This window comes from Miscanthus floridulus, chromosome 1 (genome assembly GCF_019320115.1).
Source record: "Miscanthus floridulus cultivar M001 chromosome 1, ASM1932011v1, whole genome shotgun sequence".
NCBI classification, from domain to species: Eukaryota; Viridiplantae; Streptophyta; class Magnoliopsida; order Poales; family Poaceae; genus Miscanthus; species Miscanthus floridulus.
Genome location: NC_089580.1, coordinates 142,741,052 through 142,760,936, shown reverse-complemented (window position 1 = coordinate 142,760,936; position 19,885 = coordinate 142,741,052). Strand labels below are relative to the sequence as shown.

Below are 19,885 nucleotides of genomic sequence, written 5' to 3'. Positions count from 1 at the left end.
TTCGACACCGCCAGCCTCCTCTGCAACGGCGGCGGTGGTGGCAGCAGCGCGGCCTCGGTGTCCACCAGTGCCAGCTGGCCTCCGTCGGACCCCGGCACCTCCTCGACCCTTTCGCGGAGATGATGGGGTCGCCCCCACCGTCACCCGCTCCACCTCCACCGTCGAACCCATCGGGCCGACGGCACGCTCCTCCGACACCCGCGCCTCGGGTGTGTCGGCCTCGGCCCCGGGACGGGCCGCCACTGGCCCCGGGACGCCTCCTCCTCCTCCTAGGGGCGTCAGGCTCCTTGCCGGCGCCCCGGGAACCATCTCCCTGATGTCGGGGAGGTGTTCCAGGCAGGCCGACCCCACCTCGCGCCCGCCGCCGTCGCTCGAAGAATCCGACACCGACGACGAGGGAGACGGCTCCAACGGGAGACCATCGAGACTCTGACGCCGGCGACGGGCGTCCAGCTTTTCGCGCGCAAGGAGCTTCTTCGTGCGCTTCGCCTCCTTGGCATCTTTCTTCTTCTTCGCCTCCTCGGCGCGCGCCCTGTTCACGGATCGCCGCCGGGCGTCCTCGGGAACGGGCGGCGGGGAGCCTCGCACGTCTCTCATCCCCTGTGGGAACGACGAAGTAAGACGACAGACAAAAAAGGCGAAAAACAAGAAGGCAGCGAGGAGCCTCGGCAACATCCAACTTACCAGCGAGACATACCCCCGCGACGGGCGCATCGGGAACGGCGTCAAGTCATCGAGCCTCGGCTTCCCGTCTACCGCCTCTCTCACCCGACGCAGGGTCTCGTCGTCGGTAAGAGCGAAGGCGGACATCTTGACACCGGCGATCGAATCACCCGGGGTCATCTCGAACAGCCGCCGCCGCCGGGCCATCAGAGGCAACACCCTCCGGCGGTGAAAAGCCGCCACAACCACGGCCGCCGAAAGGCCGTGGTCACGCAGCTTCCCCAGGGCCCTCAGGAGCGGTTCCAGCCTAGGCTGATCGGCCTTGACGACGCCGTATCCCCATTTTTCCGGTTGGCTCTCCACAACCCGCCCGGTATAAGGGGGAAGTCCTCCGCCGTCGTTGCGGAGGTAGAACCAGCCGTCATACCAACGACGGTTGGACGTTGACAGCTGGGCCGGGATGTAGAGGGACTGCCGGTCTTGGCGCACGTGAAGGGTGCAGCCGCCGGCCCTCTGCGCCTTCCGAGCCCCCCTCGTCCCCCCCGGCTTGGAGGTGAACGTCGCTCGGAACAAATGGAGCCACAGCTCCCAGTGGGGAGCGATCCCCAGGTATCCCCTCGCAGACGGCGACGAAGATAGCCGCCTGCGCGATGGAGTTGGGGCTGAAATTGTGCAGCTCCACGCCATAGTAGTGCGGGAGTGCCCGCATGAAGCTATCCGCCGGCGACCCGAAGCCTCGCTCGTGGAAGACGACGAAGCTCACCACGTAACCGTCACGTGGCCTCGGCTCCGACTCGTCCCCCGGAGCAATCCACTCCGGCTCGTCGGGGTCGGTGATCGGGCGAAGAAGACCGGCCCTCCACGAGCGACTGCAGCTTCTCCTCGGTGACGTCGGACCGCTCCCAGGGATCCGCCGGGAGGATGACGGGACCACCAGCCATTGCGCGGCGGAGGACGCTGCTACGGCGGTAATCTCTCTCCCTCTCTCTTTCGATCTCTCGCCCTCGCCCTTCTCTTCCCCGGCGCTCTATGCTCTCAGCAACGGCACGGAGGCAGCAAAAGCAAACGCGGAAAAGGTAAGGAGGGAGAGGGCGAGGCTGTTTGCGTATTTATGCAGGGACGAGTCGAAACCGCCGGGCGACGAAATCGGGGAAGTTTCCCCCAGAAAATCCGGCGCGGTTATCCAGATCCGGTCTTACCGCCCACTCCCTCCTCATTAATTGCGCGTGCAGTTACGTCCCGTCGACTGACGCCACGTCGCGCCCGACCGCAGCAGCAGCAGGCGCCGTTTCACCTCCCCGAAAAAGCTGCCTCAAAAGGCGCGCCTGCCGTTGCTAACCGCGGGGAGAGAGGTAACCTCCACCCGATTCCTTTCAGGCAAAGGAACTGGGCACCAAGCCCGTTACGGTCCAGGGGTTCGAAGGCTGGGCCCCCAGGGGTTTCGACAGCCGCCCCAGGGCAAAAGAGTCAGGGACGACTACGGGCGAGCCTATACGAGGCCGAGGCCCAAGCAAGCGAAACGCTTGGGACGCCCTGTGTCGTGTCCGAGACCGGCAGGGAAGTCTCCGAATGGGATCCCACCGTAGGGAGGCACCGAGCCACCGAGGCCCAGCGAACGGCCTCGGCACCCACTAGAGAAACCCTCCGGTACTCTTGGAGCGCGTCTCCGGACCGCTAGCCGACCCCCAGCGAACGGGGTACGGGCCTCCACTCGGACTTACCCGATAACAGCTCACCGGAAATGCCGTCGCTCGCGCCCACCGAGGGTAGCGTGGCATCTTCCACCCCTCCTTCCGAGCGAAAAGGAAGCGCGAGGGTCGAACAAAAAGTCAGGAGAATCCCTGACGGCCCTCTTGCTCCGCGCAGAGGCTAAGGGACTCTTCCTGCAAAACATTGCCGAGGCCCAGCGACTTGGGCTCGCACACGAGGGGGCTCGGCAATACAAACCCTCCTTCCGAGCGAAAAGGAAGCGCGAGGGTCGTTCAAAAAGCCGGGAGAACTCCTGACGGCCCTCTTGCTCCGCGCAGAGGCTAGGGAGCTCCTTCCGCAAAAGACGCCGAGACCCCGCGACCTAGGCTCGCACCCGAGGGGGCCTCGGCCGACAGACCCTCACGCGCGAGGGGCGAACCAAAAGCCAGGGGGACCTCTGACCGCTCTCTCGCTCCGTGCGAAAGACTCGGGGGCTCCTCCTGCAACTTTGCCGAGACCCAGCGGCTCAGGCTCGCACACGAGTGGGCTCGGCAAACAGCCCCCGTCCGAGCGAAAAGGACGTGAGGGAGACGGACAAAAAAGCCGGGAAGACCCCTGACCGCCCTCTCGCTCCGTGCGGAGGCTCGGGGGCTCTTCCTGCACCCGAGATAAAGACAAGCGAACCGAGCCCGTTACGGTCCAGGGGTTCGAAGGCTGGGCCCCCAGGGGTTTCGACAGCCGCCCCAGGGCAAAAGAGTCAGGGACGACTACGGGCGAGCCTATACGAGGCCGAGGCCCAAGCAAGCGAAACGCTTGGGACGCCCTGTGTCGTGTCCGAGACCGGCAGGGAAGTCTCCGAATGGGATCCCACCGTAGGGAGGCACCGAGCCACCGAGGCCCAGCGAACGGCCTCGGCACCCACTAGAGAAACCCTCCGGTACTCTTGGAGCGCGTCTCCGGACCGCTAGCCGACCCCCAGCGAACGGGGTACGGGCCTCCACTCGGACTTACCCGATAACAGCTCACCGGAAATGCCGTCGCTCGCGCCCACCGAGGGTAGCGTGGCATCTTCCACCCCTCCTTCCGAGCGAAAAGGAAGCGCGAGGGATCGAACAAAAAGTCAGGAGAATCCCTGACGGCCCTCTTGCTCCGCGCAGAGGCTAAGGGACTCTTCCTGCAAAACATTGCCGAGGCCCAGCGACTTGGGCTCGCACACGAGGGGGCTCGGCAATACAAACCCTCCTTCCGAGCGAAAAGGAAGCGCGAGGGTCGTTCAAAAAGCCGGGAGAACTCCTGACGGCCCTCTTGCTCCGCACAGAGGCTAGGGAGCTCCTTCCGCAAAAGACGCCGAGACCCCGCGACCTAGGCTCGCACCCGAGGGGGCCTCGGCCGACAGACCCTCACGCGCGAGGGGCGAACCAAAAGCCAGGGGGACCTCTGACCGCTCTCTCGCTCCGTGCGAGAGACTCGGGGGCTCCTCCTGCAACTTTGCCGAGACCCAGCGGCTCAGGCTCGCACACGAGTGGGCTCGGCAAACAGCCCCCGTCCGAGCGAAAAGGACGTGAGGGAGACGGACAAAAAAGCCGGGAAGACCCCTGACGGCCCTCTCGCTCCAGGCGGAGGCTAAGGGGCTCTTCCCGTAGCATCGTCGAGGCCCTGCGATCCGAACTCGCACCCACGGGCCCGGCAAACACAATGTAAACTCCTCACTCGAAAGAGAAAAAGCCCCTGGAGAAGTGAAATCACTCCTCCAGGGCCTCGGGGGCTACACCCGGCGGGTGCGCTCGCGCGCACCCACCAAAACCTCGAGTACGAAACACCATCCCGACAGGAACTATCAAGGGCCGATTCTCGTCAGAACCTCAGGGGGAGTGCCTCCACTCCCCCCAAGGCTCGGGGGCTACTGTCGGATACCGTGAGAAGGGGTACCCTAAGCAAGATCCAAAAAACGACTGCTTAGACTTCGTAAAAATCGAAACCAGCTAAACGCTGCTGGCCTCGGCCGATTCTCCGACTCGCCCGAGGCCCCATCGCCGAGGTCTGCAATTCTCCGACTCGCCCGAGGCCCCCTCGCCGCTGACCTCGGGCGACCCCCTACCAAAGGCCTCGGCCGACCCCCTCTCTCGTCGCAGGCCTCGGCCGGGCCACCGATCCTCCGTCTCGCGCGAGGCGGGCTCGGCAGCACTCCGCTGCCTCTTCCTCCTCCCGTCCCTCTGACAAAACGCCGTGTCGCATTAACTCAGCCGACTGCTGCCCCTGACACCAGCCGCATGCTCGGCACAGTACCGCAGAGCGACTGACGGGACAGGAGGCAGGACTGGGCAGGGGTTACCCGCCACTGTACTAACCACCGTGACGCCCATGCCTCACTATGCTGCCAGCTCCTGCTCCGAGGACAATGCAGCGTGGGGAGCCACATCTGGGCTACTGTGGCCTCGGAATCAGTACCCAGGGCTAATAGCTCCCCCCAAGGCCTCGACAGTTTGCTTCACGGGCTCGGCAGCCTGAGGGTCCATGACCACCGAGCCCCCCACGATGGCTCGGCCTCGGCATCTGCAGAGCCACTGCTCCCTACGACGTCATTACACGGCAACCAGCACGTCGCCCGCCATGTCCTGCATCAAGCCGTACTGGAGCCCCACGACGCATAAGACCGAGTATGACCCGCATGTCACTTCCGCACGTCCCATCGAGGCGCTCAACCACTCCGACAAACCACACGACGGCACAGTACAGCGAAGTGGCAGACCAGACGTCCGTCACGTCAGCACCCTGCCATCCACGACGGGACTGTGCAGGGATTACCGGCTACTGTGCTGCCTAAACTCCTGCACCAAGGACGAACACGACGTGGGGAGTCAGAACCGGGTTCCTGTGACCTCGGGACCAGCGAACCGACCGCTCCGCCCCGCTCGAGACCCCCGATAGGCCTCGGACGAACTAACCGAGTTCCGCCTCGCCCGAGGCTCCCGGTAGGGCCTCGGGCGAACTGGCCATGCTCCGCCTCGCCCGAGGCTGGGCTCGTCCCGCAACCTCGTCGCCTCCGCCTCAAAAGTCACTCTGGCAGGCTATCGCATCCAATTAATGCGCCCAGCTGCCCCCACTACGTAAGCCACGATCGGCAGTACGCCGCGACAGGAGCAACAGGACAACGGTCAAATCGCCTTTTTACCATCCCTTACTGACAATACATGGTACCGTATCCTGTAGACGCACGTTTCCGCACTGTTCCGCCTAAATCAACTATCGACGATGGCCGCCCAGACCTCACATTGCCACCTGCTAAAGGCCTCGGCACAGCAGGCCTCAGCATAGTGGGTCTCGGCCTCAGCACGCAGGTCTCGGCACAGCCTACTACAGCAGCCACCAGACCTCGACACTTCACCAAGTCAACAAAAGTACAAGAGCGCAGCATGTCGTCAGCCTTGAAGACCATACCTGACTAGACATCGACGGGAACTCCCACGACGCCATACTGCTCCAGGAAGCGGAATACGTCAGCAAATAGTAGCCTTCTCATGTACCTCTCGCTTCCTCCTTGTAACTATAAAAGGAGGTAGTCAGGGCCATTTCTGGGGGGACGGGCAGAAGGACGAACACACCGATAGAACTAGACACCTCTACGCTGCTTGAGAACAACGTCTCAAGCAGCCCGCACCACCCTCGCCGAGACCTGGGGCTATCCCCCTCTCTCACCTAGCTTGTAACCCCCTACTACAAGCACTCCGGTGCAAGGAATACAAGATCGATCTCTCAGACTGGACGTAGGGCCTCGATTGCCCGAACCAGTATAAACCTTGTGTCTCTTTGCATCACCATCCGGGATTAGGGGCACGCAGCACAAATTCACTCGTTGGTTGAGGGACCCCCGGTTCCGAAACACCGACAGGATGGTGTGTCGAAGGACAAAAGGATTTATACTGGTTCAGGCGGAATGTCTCTACGTCCAGTCTGCTGCTGCTCGTGTTACCGGCACTAGTTTGTAGTAGGAGTTACAAACAAGCGAGAGAGGGAGAAGTTCCCAAGTCTCTGGTGAAAAGATCGAATGGAGTTGAGTCTTGTTGAGCTCGTTCAGCCGTGTCTTTGTTCGCCCCTCGTGGTTCATCTTGCTTCCCCTTGTATAGGTGAAGGGAAAGGCACAGGTTACAGAGAGAAAGAAGGGGAAAAGCGAGGGAGGAGAAGGCCTCTAGGGCCGCCGGGTCCTTCTTCTCCTTCATGCGGGTCCCGCCAATGCTGTAGATGGTGACGGGGATGGCTCCATGTTGGGCTCCTATTCACCATTGGTGCCATGCCACGACGTCATCAGCTGGTCGTGGCGTCCCATCCATCTCGGCGGACGACATAGTGAACCGACGTGCCTGTCAGTGGCCATATGGGGAGTAGGTAGCATAGCGACCACTTACCCGTCACTGTTGGCGATGTGAACCCCCAGGCATGGCCTAAAGTGGCTATTGGTTACGTCGAGACGTGCCCGCTTACCTCTCGGTGTCAGAAGTTTGACCCCGAGGTCGTACCCTTAGACCTGTAGTGGTTGGAGGCGGTACGGGTCCCCGTCGGGCGAGACAGAGGCCGTTCCCAGGGGTCGGGCGAGACGGCTCCTGCACCCTTGGGGTCGGGCGACACAGGGCCCGTGCCCGAGGGGTCGGGCGAGACGAAGCCTGTGCCCTCAGGGTCGGGTGAGACGGCTCCCGTACCCTTGGGGTCGGGCGACACGAGGCCCGTGCCCGAGGGGTCGGGCGAGACGGAGACCGTCCCTTCGGGGTCGGTCGAGACTGAAATACGTCTCTGATTATCTTGGCGAGTTATCGTCCGCGGTCCTCATATCCCTTCTTCGGGTATCCCTAATACTGATACCCGACAAACATAAACATGCATCATTTAGATTAAGATAAACATCAGAGGCTAATCTTGCATGTAGCAGACAAAACTTTAGCCGAGACTAATCTAATCTAAACGTAACAGAGGCATAAAACAAAACTGACTGTGGCCTAGGATCATGTTAGGATCTAAGCAGGCTCTCTGATACCAATTTTTGAAATAAAACTTAGACATAATAGGATCTTAATCTTAACCTAAGCATGATCACTAACTCAAACTTATGCGGAATAGATCTTAGTGACTAATCAGAGTTCGTAGATGTCATCTATGCCTCTGTGCTTGATGTAGAAGTTGATGTAGATGAAGTAGATCTTAGTCTTCACCAGATTTGTGGCTTGATACTCCTAGTTGGTGAAGAACGCGATGTAAATCTGCAACAGTACTTGGACGTGGGTAGACGGTCTACCTAGATCCTCCTGCGCTTAATTGACCGGTTATGTGAATAATCACATGGATTAGAGAGTATAATGACGCCAGGAGCGATTCTCTTATTTATAATCGCGTTGTGGGCCAGGAGGCCGAACCCTTAGAATTCTAAGGTTGCTGCCGATCACGATAGTTCTTATTTAGTTGGATATTAACGACGAGTGAGTGGATAAAAAAACTTAACGTTTAATTAATCTCGTAATTAAGTTTGAGATTAGCCGAACCGATCATATTCCAACAGTGGAGTGGATGCGTTCTCATTACAGTTAAAAATGGCGATGGCTGTGTTATTTTGCCCGTGATGGCAAGAGGAGTTTGGACAATAATCTCTGCCAAATTGGTCGGGTTGCCGGCAAGTGCGTCGTGGCAAATGCCCATATTCAATTCGGGTGGTCGGTGACGGCGGTGTACAAGACATCGGATAGAGACACCGTCCATTTGACTTGTGTCCGGCAGTTAATTTGCACCTTCGTGCTGCATTTCTGCATTTCACTTCGGAGTCCATCAGCATAGACTTGATCTTTGTTTTTCTAGTGGTCGGTCAGCGAAGACTTCTTTATTTTTTAAAAAGCCAGCGTGGCAGCATTTACTGTGCCAAAGAAAAAAGGTAACAAGTGGTTTCTTCAATTTCTCTGGTCATCTATAGACATCTCTTTCTCCGCGCACGCAACGACGGCAACGTTTGGGCAAGCTTTGTTTTACGCACCGGCACCCGGCAGGCTATGCCAATGCTACGCTGTCTGTCTTTTCTCTGTTATAGGCCGAAACAAAGGCCGAACTATTTCCATATGGGGACCTTCTTCAATGAGAGGGAAACTGTGCTAGCTGTTGCATGCCACCGTGAATAGATTAGGGGTGTGTTTGGCTGTAAATTGGGCTTGGATCCTATATCCGGATGAGGGGATGAAGGCTGAGTGGAACCATATTTCAAAGAAAGAGGATGGTTGGTCAGGTTGCATGAGCGGACGCAACAAATTTGGAAAGTTGTTTGGTTACCCGTATGAGCGGATGCAACTTGTATGAGTTGTGAGACTGACATATGGACCCTGCACCCCATCCCTACATCCACCGGGCCTGGCTAGCCAGTGAAGCTCGATTTGGGCCGCTTCCCAGAGCCAGGATAGCACCGTATATTGCATTAGCGGAGCAGGTCAGAACAGTGGAAACAGGGATCCAGACAGCCTTCTTTTAGAGCGTATACGGCTTAGCTCATGCAAGGTGGTGGGAACGGGTAACCAAACACACCCTAGGTGTTGCTCCAGTGGCGCGCGCCATTCTTGTTTTTCCATGATCTGATTTGAATGGAGATGCTAAACAATGTAGCCTTTTTTTTTTTTTTTTTTTTTTTGCCAATCATGCATCCATCTCAGCCATTCGTCTGTGGTCCAGCGCCTCTCGCAGCACCTTCAACCTTCTTCATTCCCACACTCTCACTCAGAGGCAGATTCAGAATTAGGAACCATTGATGTCACTAACATAGCTATGATACATGTTTTGTAATTGTCTCTTGTGTCCATAGTCATTTTCCCTTAAGTTTGCACAAGTCACTACTGTCAGTTGTATAGTATTACTAATACTGTGCCTCCGTGTCTGCTCCCACTTCTTTCCCATGGCAGCGCCGCAAGCATCAAAACGTGAAGCACTCTCCCGCCAATCCACTACCTCCATCTGTGACGACACGAACAACGCAATTTTTGTGCTCCCCAGCCGCCCATCTACCTGTCCCTCTGCTCGCCCATGGCTAGCAGCGCTATGGTTGTCCTTGTTGTCTTGCCTTTTTTTTTTAGGAACAAGAGGGGCAAGGAGCCATGGAGCCTCTACTGGAAACTTAAATTAAACCAAGGATCCAAGTACAGGAAAAATAAGTAAATACACAGTGGGAAGGAGCAGCCAGGGCCCCCGTGCCTACCTCCACCACTAGGGCCCACCCCTAGCTCTCCATAGCCCCATTTACCAACTCGACATGTGCCCGTCTTGTCTTAGAGAACAATGTATGGTTGAGATGAACCCTTTTTGTCTAGAGATGGCCTTGTTCGCTTCGCTAAAAAAACAAATCGAAACATTGTTCCGGCTGATTTATTGTGAGAGAAAAATACTATTTCGACTGAAAAAACAAGTTGAAAAAGATGAATTATAAGAGAAGCGAACAGGGCCGAGTGATTCTCAAGGTGAACTGAGAAGCTTTTGGTTGAGTTGGTTTGCATGTGTTGCTTATAACTAACTGGAGACGAAGTGGTGGCAAAGCAAACATGCCTATTCTTGTGAATGTGTAGGTGATATGATGAGCCTCAAGTTTTCCATCTTTAGTCCAAGGATGATGAGAGGTGGCCAGCCTCCAAGGGCAGACACAAGGGAGCGGATAAACTTTGTATAAGTACTTTTCGTCAGTTATCACTAATCACTAAAGATTATAAGTAAACAAGCCTTCTCAACTAATTTTAGATTGTTTTTCTCAAATACTAATAACTAATTTTAGTCTTCTTTATTTTTGAAGAAGCCAGCGTAGACTTCTTCAGTGGTAGGGAAGCAGCATTTACTGTGCCAAAGAAAAAGGTAACAAGTGGTTTCTTCAATTTCTCTAGTCAATCATCTTTTTTTTTTTTTGAGAATCCTCTAGACATCTCTTTCTCGGCGCACGCAACGTTTGGGCCAGCTTTGTTTTAGGCACCGGCAGGCCGAACTTATATTGTCATATCATATGGGCCTTCTTACAATGAGAGGGAAACCGTGCTAGCTGCCAGCGAACTGATCATATATCAGTTGGTTGGTTTCTTTGTGGTGGAACTTGCTCATCTAAGCTCAGATCTTGATTTGGCATCGGTACTTGTATTTTTCTGGATTTATTTTAGGATTTAACGGCGCTATGCTTTCAGTGTTGGCGACGTTCTCGTCGACGGCGAGGCGTCTGTGGTGACTTCGTGAATCTCGAGATCTGTCGTCGGCTCAGTTTTTCGAAGGTGCTCATAGGGATACAATTTGCGTACGTGTGTTTATAGATGTGAGTGTGGGTGCGCGTAAACGTCTGCAGCCTAGGTGCTGCTCCGGTGGCGCCCGCCATTTTCCATCATCTGATTTGAAGGGAGATGCTAAACAACGCCGCAGCCTTTTTGCTTTTGTCAATCAGGTCCGTGATTATGTGAAGCTATGGTTCACAAATTTCGTAATTCGTTTGGAGCCTACGGTGAGCCCGGATCATCAAGTCCACTCATCCTGAGAACCTTATTCGGATCTGCATGCATTTGGAGGATTTGGATAGTTATTAGGATCATTCGAACCAGTTGGACGGGACATCTATTTGAGATCCCTTCTCGGATGGTCTGGGTTATCCAGTTCGGATCATCCGTTAGTTTCAGATTCAGAGACATACACTTGAAACATACGTGTATAGACATTGCAATATATAAAATATTCCGATCTACTTTTGTAATATCGATATAAACACTTGCAACATACTTATGAAACATCTAAAATACTTTAAATATACGCTTACAATATGTGCTTTCAGCGTAATGTCACCTTGTTGTTTTGACAAATGGAGACTCGTCGTTATGGAGCTCGACGCCCGCACGGTGGTCGGCGGCGACACATAGCTCGCCGGTGCGCTAGCAGCGCGGGCAACTCGCCGACGGGGCGGCTTTAGACGAAGCTCCTCCCCTCATCTACTTAGCAGCCGTCGTGGAAAGGCTCGCCGGCTCGGTGGTGCAGGCGTGGAGCACGACGACGCGCTAGTGGCTGGTAGCGTGCGTAAAGCTCGTCGGCGTCGTCGCCGCAACCTCTGCCCCGTAGTTCTGTATCGAAGTCATTGACAACAGACTCAAAACAAATAGATAAGAACGATTCGTTGGGAAGCGAGTGGGAATTTCTGTCGCACGTATCGAGATGGAGAGAGCTCTATCAGGCTGGGCCGTTGCGTAGGCCCAGGGACACAGCCTCCGGTGCTTCCGCATTGTTCCTGTGATCCTATCCAGTATATCCGATTTGTTGGCAAACACTAGAAGAGGTTCGCGGGTTAATTTCAGGATTTAGGCCAAGTTTCTCTCTTGTCCGGTGAAGAGATTATCATAAAGCTACCATTCACCCTCTCGTTCTTCTGGTCCCTGGCGTTGGCAGCTGACAGGTGTGGATTTGAAATGGTGATAGGTAGCAACCTTTTCAAAAAAAAAATGGTGATAGCATGGTTGGATGAAAAAATATCTATCTTTTCTTCATGACTTGAACGAAAAAAAAACTTATATGTATACAAACAGAACTACAGAATTAGGTTCCCAAATGACTCTATACTACTGCAACATAGGTATACCGTTGGAGTACAAAGGTGGAGTGTAGGCCTACAGTCGGTCCTAGTCTTCTCGCTCCGTTTGCATCAGTGGAGGCAGCGGTGGCCTCATGGGGTGGTACGTGGCCGACCTCTCCATGGCAGCGGCTTCGACCATCCCTGGTCCCAGCGGGCTCGTCACCCCGCCGCCGCCGCCGCGCGCTGCGTCGTCAAGCATGGGCGGGCACGACATGCTCCGTGTGTACGTCGTGGTGGACGCCTCGCGCGGGAGCGGCACAAGCACGGGGCGGCCCTCCCTGTTGCGCGCGCCCAGGACGGCCACGAACCGGTCGTCCTCCACGTCGTAGAAGTTGGCGGTCCGCACCTCCTGCGCCAGCGCGCAGGTCCAGCAGAAGAGCCACTTGGCGCAGTCGCCCACGGCCGCGCTGCCGCACCACCACCAGGCGAAGCGCCCGCCCGGGAGCTTGTAGCGCTTCCGCATCTGGGACCGCCAGAACCCGCCGTACAGGAAGCCGCAGAAGCCCAGGAGCACGCCCACGGCCACCACTGTGTCGCGGATCTCGTCGTCGTGGATGTTCAGCGCCGTCACGCTGAAGATGAGGAACGGCGCCACGCACAGCAGGATGAAGGTGAAGGCGTGCACGTACATGTTGCCGAACCCGAGGCGCTCCATGTTCCAGCCGAACACGCAGAAGGTGCACGTCGCCGACAGCGCGCACACCGTGCCGTCATCGCAGCAGTCGAACAGCCCGCCGCTCCACTCCGGGCTGCTCACCACCACGCGACGGTTGTATATCTTGATCTCTACGTCGTTGTTCCCGGTACGGCTGCTGTTGTCCTGCGCCGCAGCAGCTTCGGCCGGCGCCGACGACGACTCCTCCGTGTCGGGCTCCTTCCGTCCAAGCGGGCTGTATGCGGTGTAGAGGCCGGCGACGACGGGGCACCCCGTGCCGAGGCCGTAGCCGATGTTGAGCGCCCAGTCCGGGCGGTCCTTGCGCGTGTAGCTCCAGAACAGGGCGCAGCAGTAGTATTGCGCGAAGCAGGTGACGTGCAGCAAGATCACCACGACGAGCATGTGCGCTCGGTCGTGCGGGCGCGCGGCGCCGTCCTTGCAGTACACCTTCCTGATCTCCTCGCGGTCGCCGTCGGGGCGCCACCGGAGGAGCAGGACCAGGTGGTGGAAGATCTTGGGGTGCTGGTACAGGCACATGATGGTGAAGAGCGCGTTGAGGATCTGGTTGATCACCTCCGTCCACTTCTTGCGCCGCTCGTCGTCGGGGATGGCGTCGTCGAGCATGCCCGTCATGAGCATGAAGAGCAGCAGCAGCCCGGCGGCCACGAACGCCAGCCAGATGATCATCGCGAAGTTCTCGGGCTTCCTGCACCAGCTCACCGCGTAGGTCCACAGCTTGCCCCACTTGATCTTCCGCACGAACGGCACGCGGAACCGCCTCCGCGGGCAGCACCGCCCGCCTCCGTCGTCGCCGTCGTCTGAGTCTGCCGACTCCTGGTGGTGGCTACTCCTCCGGCGGAGGCGGCCGACGAAGGTGGAGCGGAGGAACCAGTCCTTGGATGGGTGGGCGCGGAGGAAGTCCAAGAACCGCCGCTTGCGCCGGCTCTTGCTGAGCGCGCCCTGCTCCACTGACGGGATGTAGATATCGATGGGGATGAAGTCGATCAGTTTCATTGTCCCCGACGGCGAGCCTGGCTCGCCGTCGCCGACGACCTCGACGATCTCATGCCCGTCGAAGCTGACATTCGCGTCCGGAGGCATCTCTGTCGAACTCCTCTGCCGGTGGCGGTGCCTCGAGATTTCAGAACATGATGTCGTATGCGCTATCTGCAACGGCGAAGAGTCATTCAGATACAAGTGAGATGCTAAATCTGAATGATAATAAACTACAAAAAGTTGTCAAGAGTCACACAGCAGCACAACCAAAATTACCAAGTCAACTTCGGGCCTGACTGACTGTTCCTTCGATTTCTTTGACTGCTGTAACAAGGTTTCTGAAGCTGGGTCACGAGGTCAAAGATGGTTGGCGTACTACCGGTAGCTACAGTACCTAATATCTATCCTCACCTCATAGCTACACACAGTATCTATCTATGGTCCGACCCGTGTACAGTTCTGCTTCAGACATGTAGCGCTGCATATTTGATCTGTAAAAAATTTGAGGGATACATCATGCATTCATGCAAGGGCCACAACCGTGGCATGACCCTGCAAGGAAAGAATGTACAGCAATTTCATTTACTTAGATACTCCCTCAGTCCATAAAATAATACAATTCTCACATTTCGAGAAGTCAAATAGTTTGAAGTTTAACTAAAATTATATAAAAAACTAATAATATCCGTGGGACAAAATAAACACCATTAGATTAGTTATAGAATATATTTTCATAAAGAAATTTCCCTTCCCAATCCTTATTTTTAGTAAGATGAGAAAAAACACCTCTATAACGACTCCTAATCCATGCTCCTAAAATTTACGCACTTGGGAAATCTACCCCGTCGCGTGTAACTTTACGCGTATTAGCGGTCGCACGGATCCCATATGTATGAGTCAATCTAAAAATGGAAGGGTGTGGGAAAGAATAATAAGTAGGAAAGAGTTTCTGATGTAAATGTACGAGAGAGAAAGAATATATAAAAGTGGTTACGATAATTTAGAAATAGTATAGAGTATTGCAGTTCGGTAAACCGAATTACCCTCCGTCCACAAAAGAATGTAATTCTCGCTTCCCGAGAAGTCCATCAGTTTGAACTTTGATCAAAATTATATAAAAATTACTAACATTCCTGATGTAAAATTAGTATCATTAGATTAGTCATAAAATATATTTTTATAATAAATTTATTTAGATAAATAAATATTAATATTATTTACTATAAATTTAGTCAAACTTGAGTTACTTTGACCGGTAATTGCATTCTATCATCTATCATGGACGGAGGAGTACAATTTTCAATGCCGGCGTGGACCACGGCGCATCGTGGCACACAGCCCAGGGTGCAACAGCCGTGGCCTGAAGCTCTGAACTCTGTCTGAACGTACAACGGAGAGAACCTAGCTGATGCATCAATATTCAGGAAGCATCCACGGCTCTTCTATCCCTAGGCCCTGGCTCCTCTATCCCTGGCCCTTCACTCTTTTCGGTTATGCGAAGGCAGCTTTGGTCTGCCACAAAAGAAGGCATAGAATAGGTGTTGACAGTATGAATGGCCAAAAGTTTAACGATTCGGTTGCTGTCATCCATGTTACGTAGCTAATGCCACCATGCGCACGGATCTCAGCTAGCGTGGCCGCGTGGGCGGCTGAATGAATCTACTAGGCGGCCTAGCGCTTTTGTTTGGCAAGCTGTGGGGCATCACTATCTCGCCAGACGTACGGTGGCGAGTTAACAACATTCTGTGGAATTGCTTTAAAGAAAACGCGGGTGGAAAAAGAGCCTTGAAAGAAGAGGGAAAGCTGAATCCAGCAGCGAACGCACGTCGCTCTGCCATTGCCGAAGATCCCACGCTACTACACGGACGTGCCCTGTGCTACTACTCGAAAACCAGGCGCACCGCGCACGGATTTGTTTGGAGTTTAGACAGGACTATATGATTGAAATCATTGAATGGAATGGTCTGACATGGTTATGCTAGATCTGTTTGGTCCTTAACTCAAATCATGACACAAACGTTTATGAAATTGATTAATCACTCCGTCCTTTAAAATAAAAGGTACCGGAGTGATCAAAATTTGTCTCAAATACGCTATTCCAAGAGAATTAACTCTCCTGCTCATTTACTATTAACGTTTATTGAGTCCAGCCACGTACTTACCTATCATTAATTAATGTCTGCTTTTAACCCAACTATCATCAAGCTTAAAATATGATAAACACCATATCTACCCACGATTAAGGGAGGATTGCATATATACTTGGCTTACTACGTAACCTGTTCTAAATTTTTATAGAGTATTTTATATTTCAAGAGGGGTTGAGTAGACAAACTAACTAGTGTCAAGGGGGGTATGGAACTTCCAGATACTCATAATCCATCGCGAGATCAAAAGTCAAAAAAAGACATCAGTTGAAACTGCAAAGAGAACTCAACCATCTTTCTACCAGCCCAGCAGAAGTTCAGAGGTGGAGTTGGATCCAAACGAAGCAGGAAGAGAATAAGCACACACCTGAGCTCAGCACCTCATCTCCGCGCCCTCGTCGCCATGCCCCGGAAGAAGACGCGCTCAAAGATCTTTCCTGGTATCCCAGTAGACTTCTCAACTTTAACAAGAGCAAAACCGTCTTGTTGGCTCTCGGCAAAAGGCACCACCGCTGACCGTGTCTCTGGATCGCGGCTTATACGCGCGCAGAAGCTGCTCGCGCCGGGTGGGATCGGATGCCGGAGGTGAGGTCGACGGGCCGGGGCGCAGTTATGCTCCCGTCCCGGTTCTTGGCCGCAAGGGAGGTCAGTCTCCCTTCCTGTTGAGAAGAGGGGAGCTTTCGTGCCCGGGGGAGGGGAGTCAGGCAGTCAGCATTGGCGGGTCAGGGACATGGAGACTGGATGTGGAAAAAGAAAAAGAAAAAGAGCCGAAGAGCGGGCGAGCGGCTATGGCAACAGGGTTATTAACGGGGAAAAGCTACTGATTCCGCCGCAGTTTGGTTGTAGTTCCAGGTCATTGATCCGACGGCCCACAACAGCTTGAGTCTTCGGCGCAACAGATTTTGATTACGCACAAAAGATTTTTTTTGAATAAAAAACATCAAATGCCAGATAACGAATTAGATGTTTGTTTCTACAAAAGTCCAAAAAACTAGCTATGCATCATAAATGCTAAAGTAAAGAATCTGTCTAGCTAACAACAGGTTGTTTTAGCCTCTTCCAACAACCAGATTTTTTCCATACACTTACAGTATCTTATAGCTATATTTACATCGTCTTATTACTATATTTACAATGATTACTTCAGTATAATTTATTGGACATAGTGATGTAATTTGGGGATAATTGCAGATTTCAAACAAATATATGCCAATTTTTTCAATTTTTTTATATGGATTCCAAATATCAGAGAAATATATGTCAAATTGTTTTTCACAAATTAAAAAAAAATACAAATTATGAACAATCTGTGAACAGGAGACGACGAACAAGACGAGCAGCAGCACGAACAAGTTATGTGGTCGCGCTCGTGCCGCCCTTGCGCGAGGCTTCTTGACCGGCTCCTCCGCCAGCAGCATCGTCGCCGCCGTCCATGCATGCTTCAGCTCTTCCGCGGCAGGGTACACGTACACCCGGATCTCGTGCGCCGCGTTCGGAGGAACACATAAGCCGGTTCCCAGCTGCCCGGGGCGCAGCCACGCTGGGGTGCTCCGGCCCTTCCGCCACGGATCTCCGCCCTGTTCGCTTGGACTTGTTTGGCTGATAAGCCATGGCTGAAAGTACTGTTGGCTGATTTGGTATGAGAGAAAAATTACTATTCGTTGGCTGAAAAAGTACGGCTTATAAGCCAAACAAATCCAAGTGAACATGGTGCTTGTGCGCGGTGCCTGGAGGAGTCAGTGATGAGCCGGATCCGCCCGCCCGGGGGGGTGGGGGGGGGGGGGGGCTGCTGTGCTGAGGTGATTTCCTGGGAAGGTGAGGAATCGGAGGAGGAGAGGAGGATCCACGGCTCGCCTATGGCAGGCGAAGAAAATCTACGGTCCAAAAACCGGTTGCTAGGGCTCGGTGAAACATTCGGTTGTCCAATAGCAATCCTGAAAGTAAAAGAGAGATGGATGTGCATACAAGAGGGACGACGTAGTGCTGTTTGGTTCCCACCTCAGCTACGACCTAGGGTTGTTTGGTTCCCAACTCAGCTGGCCAAGCCACGGGACAACGCACCACAAGTTTTCTTTGCTTGTTTGATTGGGAATAAAACTTTTTTTTGAGAAATTGGGAACAAAACTTAGACAGCCACAAGTGTTGCAGAGCTCTTGCTCTATGTAATATCACCACACTGTGGCGGAGAATTACTATGCATGCCACGCTCTATGCCTAGCCACATTCTGACGTGGCTACTGATGGCCGGCATCCAAACATCCTCCTCTATGGGTGCTACCTTAATAAAACCTGTGCATGACGCAGAAATAGCCATGATCGTATTGATATCAGTATATCACTAGGATAGAACATCCGAAAATCATAAGCATTAGAAGTTACAAGTTCAAATTTACGGTCTATTCGCTGGTTGGTTTCTAGGCTGATTTGAGCTGACTGGTGCTGGTTTGTTATGAGAAGAAAACACTGTTGGCTGGCTGATTTAGGCTGGCTAAAACCAACCAGCGAACATGCTGTTAATACCTACAAAAATAAAAATAAAAACAATACTTATCTATGCATGCTCTATCTATTTTCTAACACGATACGTACGCATATAATATTCAATTGGACTTTTAGAACTGATATGGCTAACTAGTCACAAAAGCGACTTCAAAGCATTTTAAATTCACTATGTGGTTCATATGTCTTATATAGCTGATTAATGGTAAATGCGTCTTATCGAGTAGCCATTGACCCGTTGTGTTGCTGTTCAAAACATCCACTTATTTACGCTGGGAAGGAGCATCATCCATAATCCATATGATGATTATACTATATTCATAGGAAAAAGGCAGGCAGGAAAGAACCAATTATATACTTGCGCAAATGTATGTGTGTTTCCAAGTGCTGTTGCCATTCCAAATGACGATAGTTTTCATGTGAACAACACTTGTCGGACAAGTTACACGGCATGGCCATGTGCCACGTTATTGCCACCTGGCGGGCGGGCGGCTAAGCGTGTCATATCGGCAGTGCCGCAGTGCAAACGATGATGTCACCTACTCCAACCAAGACGCTGGTGTTTCAGATCATCAATACCAAGGCCTCGTTTAGTTGACGAATTTGTTTTTAGGGAAAAATTACTGTAGCACTTTCATTATTATTTGGTAATTAGTGTCCAATCATAGTCTAATTAGGCTTAAAAGATTCGTCTTGCGAATTCCATCTAAACTGTGTAATTAGTTTTATTTTTTATTTATATTTAATGCTTCATGCACGCGTCTAAAGATTCAATGTGACGGAGAATCTTAAAAAATTTTATAAAATTTTAGGAACTAAACAGGCACAATAGACAACACCAACAGGCCCCGCCGCCGAAAGCCCAAACCCGAAGGTGACCGATGAGTATTGTGCGCGCGCCGCAAATTGCTTGCGGGTCATGGCTCAGCTCGTGGTCGTGGCAATGGTGGCGCGGGCGGTGGCCACTGGCCAAAAGCTGTCCACTATTTTTGCGGACCACGCGGTGCCGGCCGGCGTGCTGCTCCGGTGCCGGCGGTGCGCAATGGGCTTGCAGCAACCAGCAAGCAACGCAAGCACGGATGAATGGATGATGCCCCGCAAAGGAGTGCGGGCGGCGCTGATGCATGGGGTGCGTCATGCGCGGTGAGCGGAAACGGACGCGAGTGCAGGGGGGCGTCATTTCGCGTTGGGCCGTTCTGTGTCCTACGTCGTCTTTGACTCTTTGTTTCCGTTTATAACCAACCTTCTTTGTAATCATTGTACCATAGTATTTTTTTTCTTTTCTTTCTGATTTTCGAATTTTCCATTTTAAAACTTGTTTCGATAATTATCAGCAAAAGTATAGGCTACAGCAGAGTGCACAACCGCACACTTCCTCCGGCATAGCCTCTGCAGTCCGCACACATGCACACAGAGCTCCGTGCGACAAACTGCAGGATGAATTGATCACCACTCGCGTTTACCGTCATGCGGTTTGCAGTTACAGCTCGGACAGTTTTTGTTGCGCAGTGTGTTCTCTGAGCTCAGAGCTCTCCCGTTTCGACAGCGTGCCCCCTGAGTCCCTGACTTGGCTCACACTGAAGAATAGTTGAGGGAGAGACGACCCAGCCCCGGGCCCAGAACGAAGGTCAAGCGCAA

The 19,885-nt window shown here is 53.4% G+C and overlaps 1 protein-coding gene across 2 annotated transcripts; it reads right to left on the bottom strand.

The window, feature by feature from the left end:
* Positions 1-11,858: 11,858 nt before the first annotated feature.
* Positions 11,859-16,470, bottom strand: LOC136496232 (uncharacterized). Of its 2 annotated transcripts, XM_066491909.1 has the most exons (3): positions 16,116-16,470; positions 13,878-14,153; positions 11,859-13,772 (listed from the first exon to the last, which is right to left on the bottom strand). In XM_066491909.1, exon 3 carries the CDS (start codon positions 13,704-13,706, stop codon positions 11,997-11,999), a length of 1,710 nt encoding a protein of 569 aa, XP_066348006.1. In that variant the 5' UTR covers positions 13,707-13,772; positions 13,878-14,153; positions 16,116-16,470; the 3' UTR covers positions 11,859-11,996. The 2 variants fall into 2 exon arrangements, with proteins under 2 accessions (XP_066348006.1, XP_066348008.1); XM_066491911.1 differs by lacking the exon at positions 13,878-14,153.
* Between the last annotated feature and the right edge of the window lie 3,415 nt (positions 16,471-19,885).

Coding starts and splice junctions, on each gene's coding strand:
- LOC136496232 (XM_066491909.1), bottom strand. CDS start 13,706: ATGCCTCCGGACGCGAATGTCAGCTTCGACGGGCATGAGATCGTCGAG.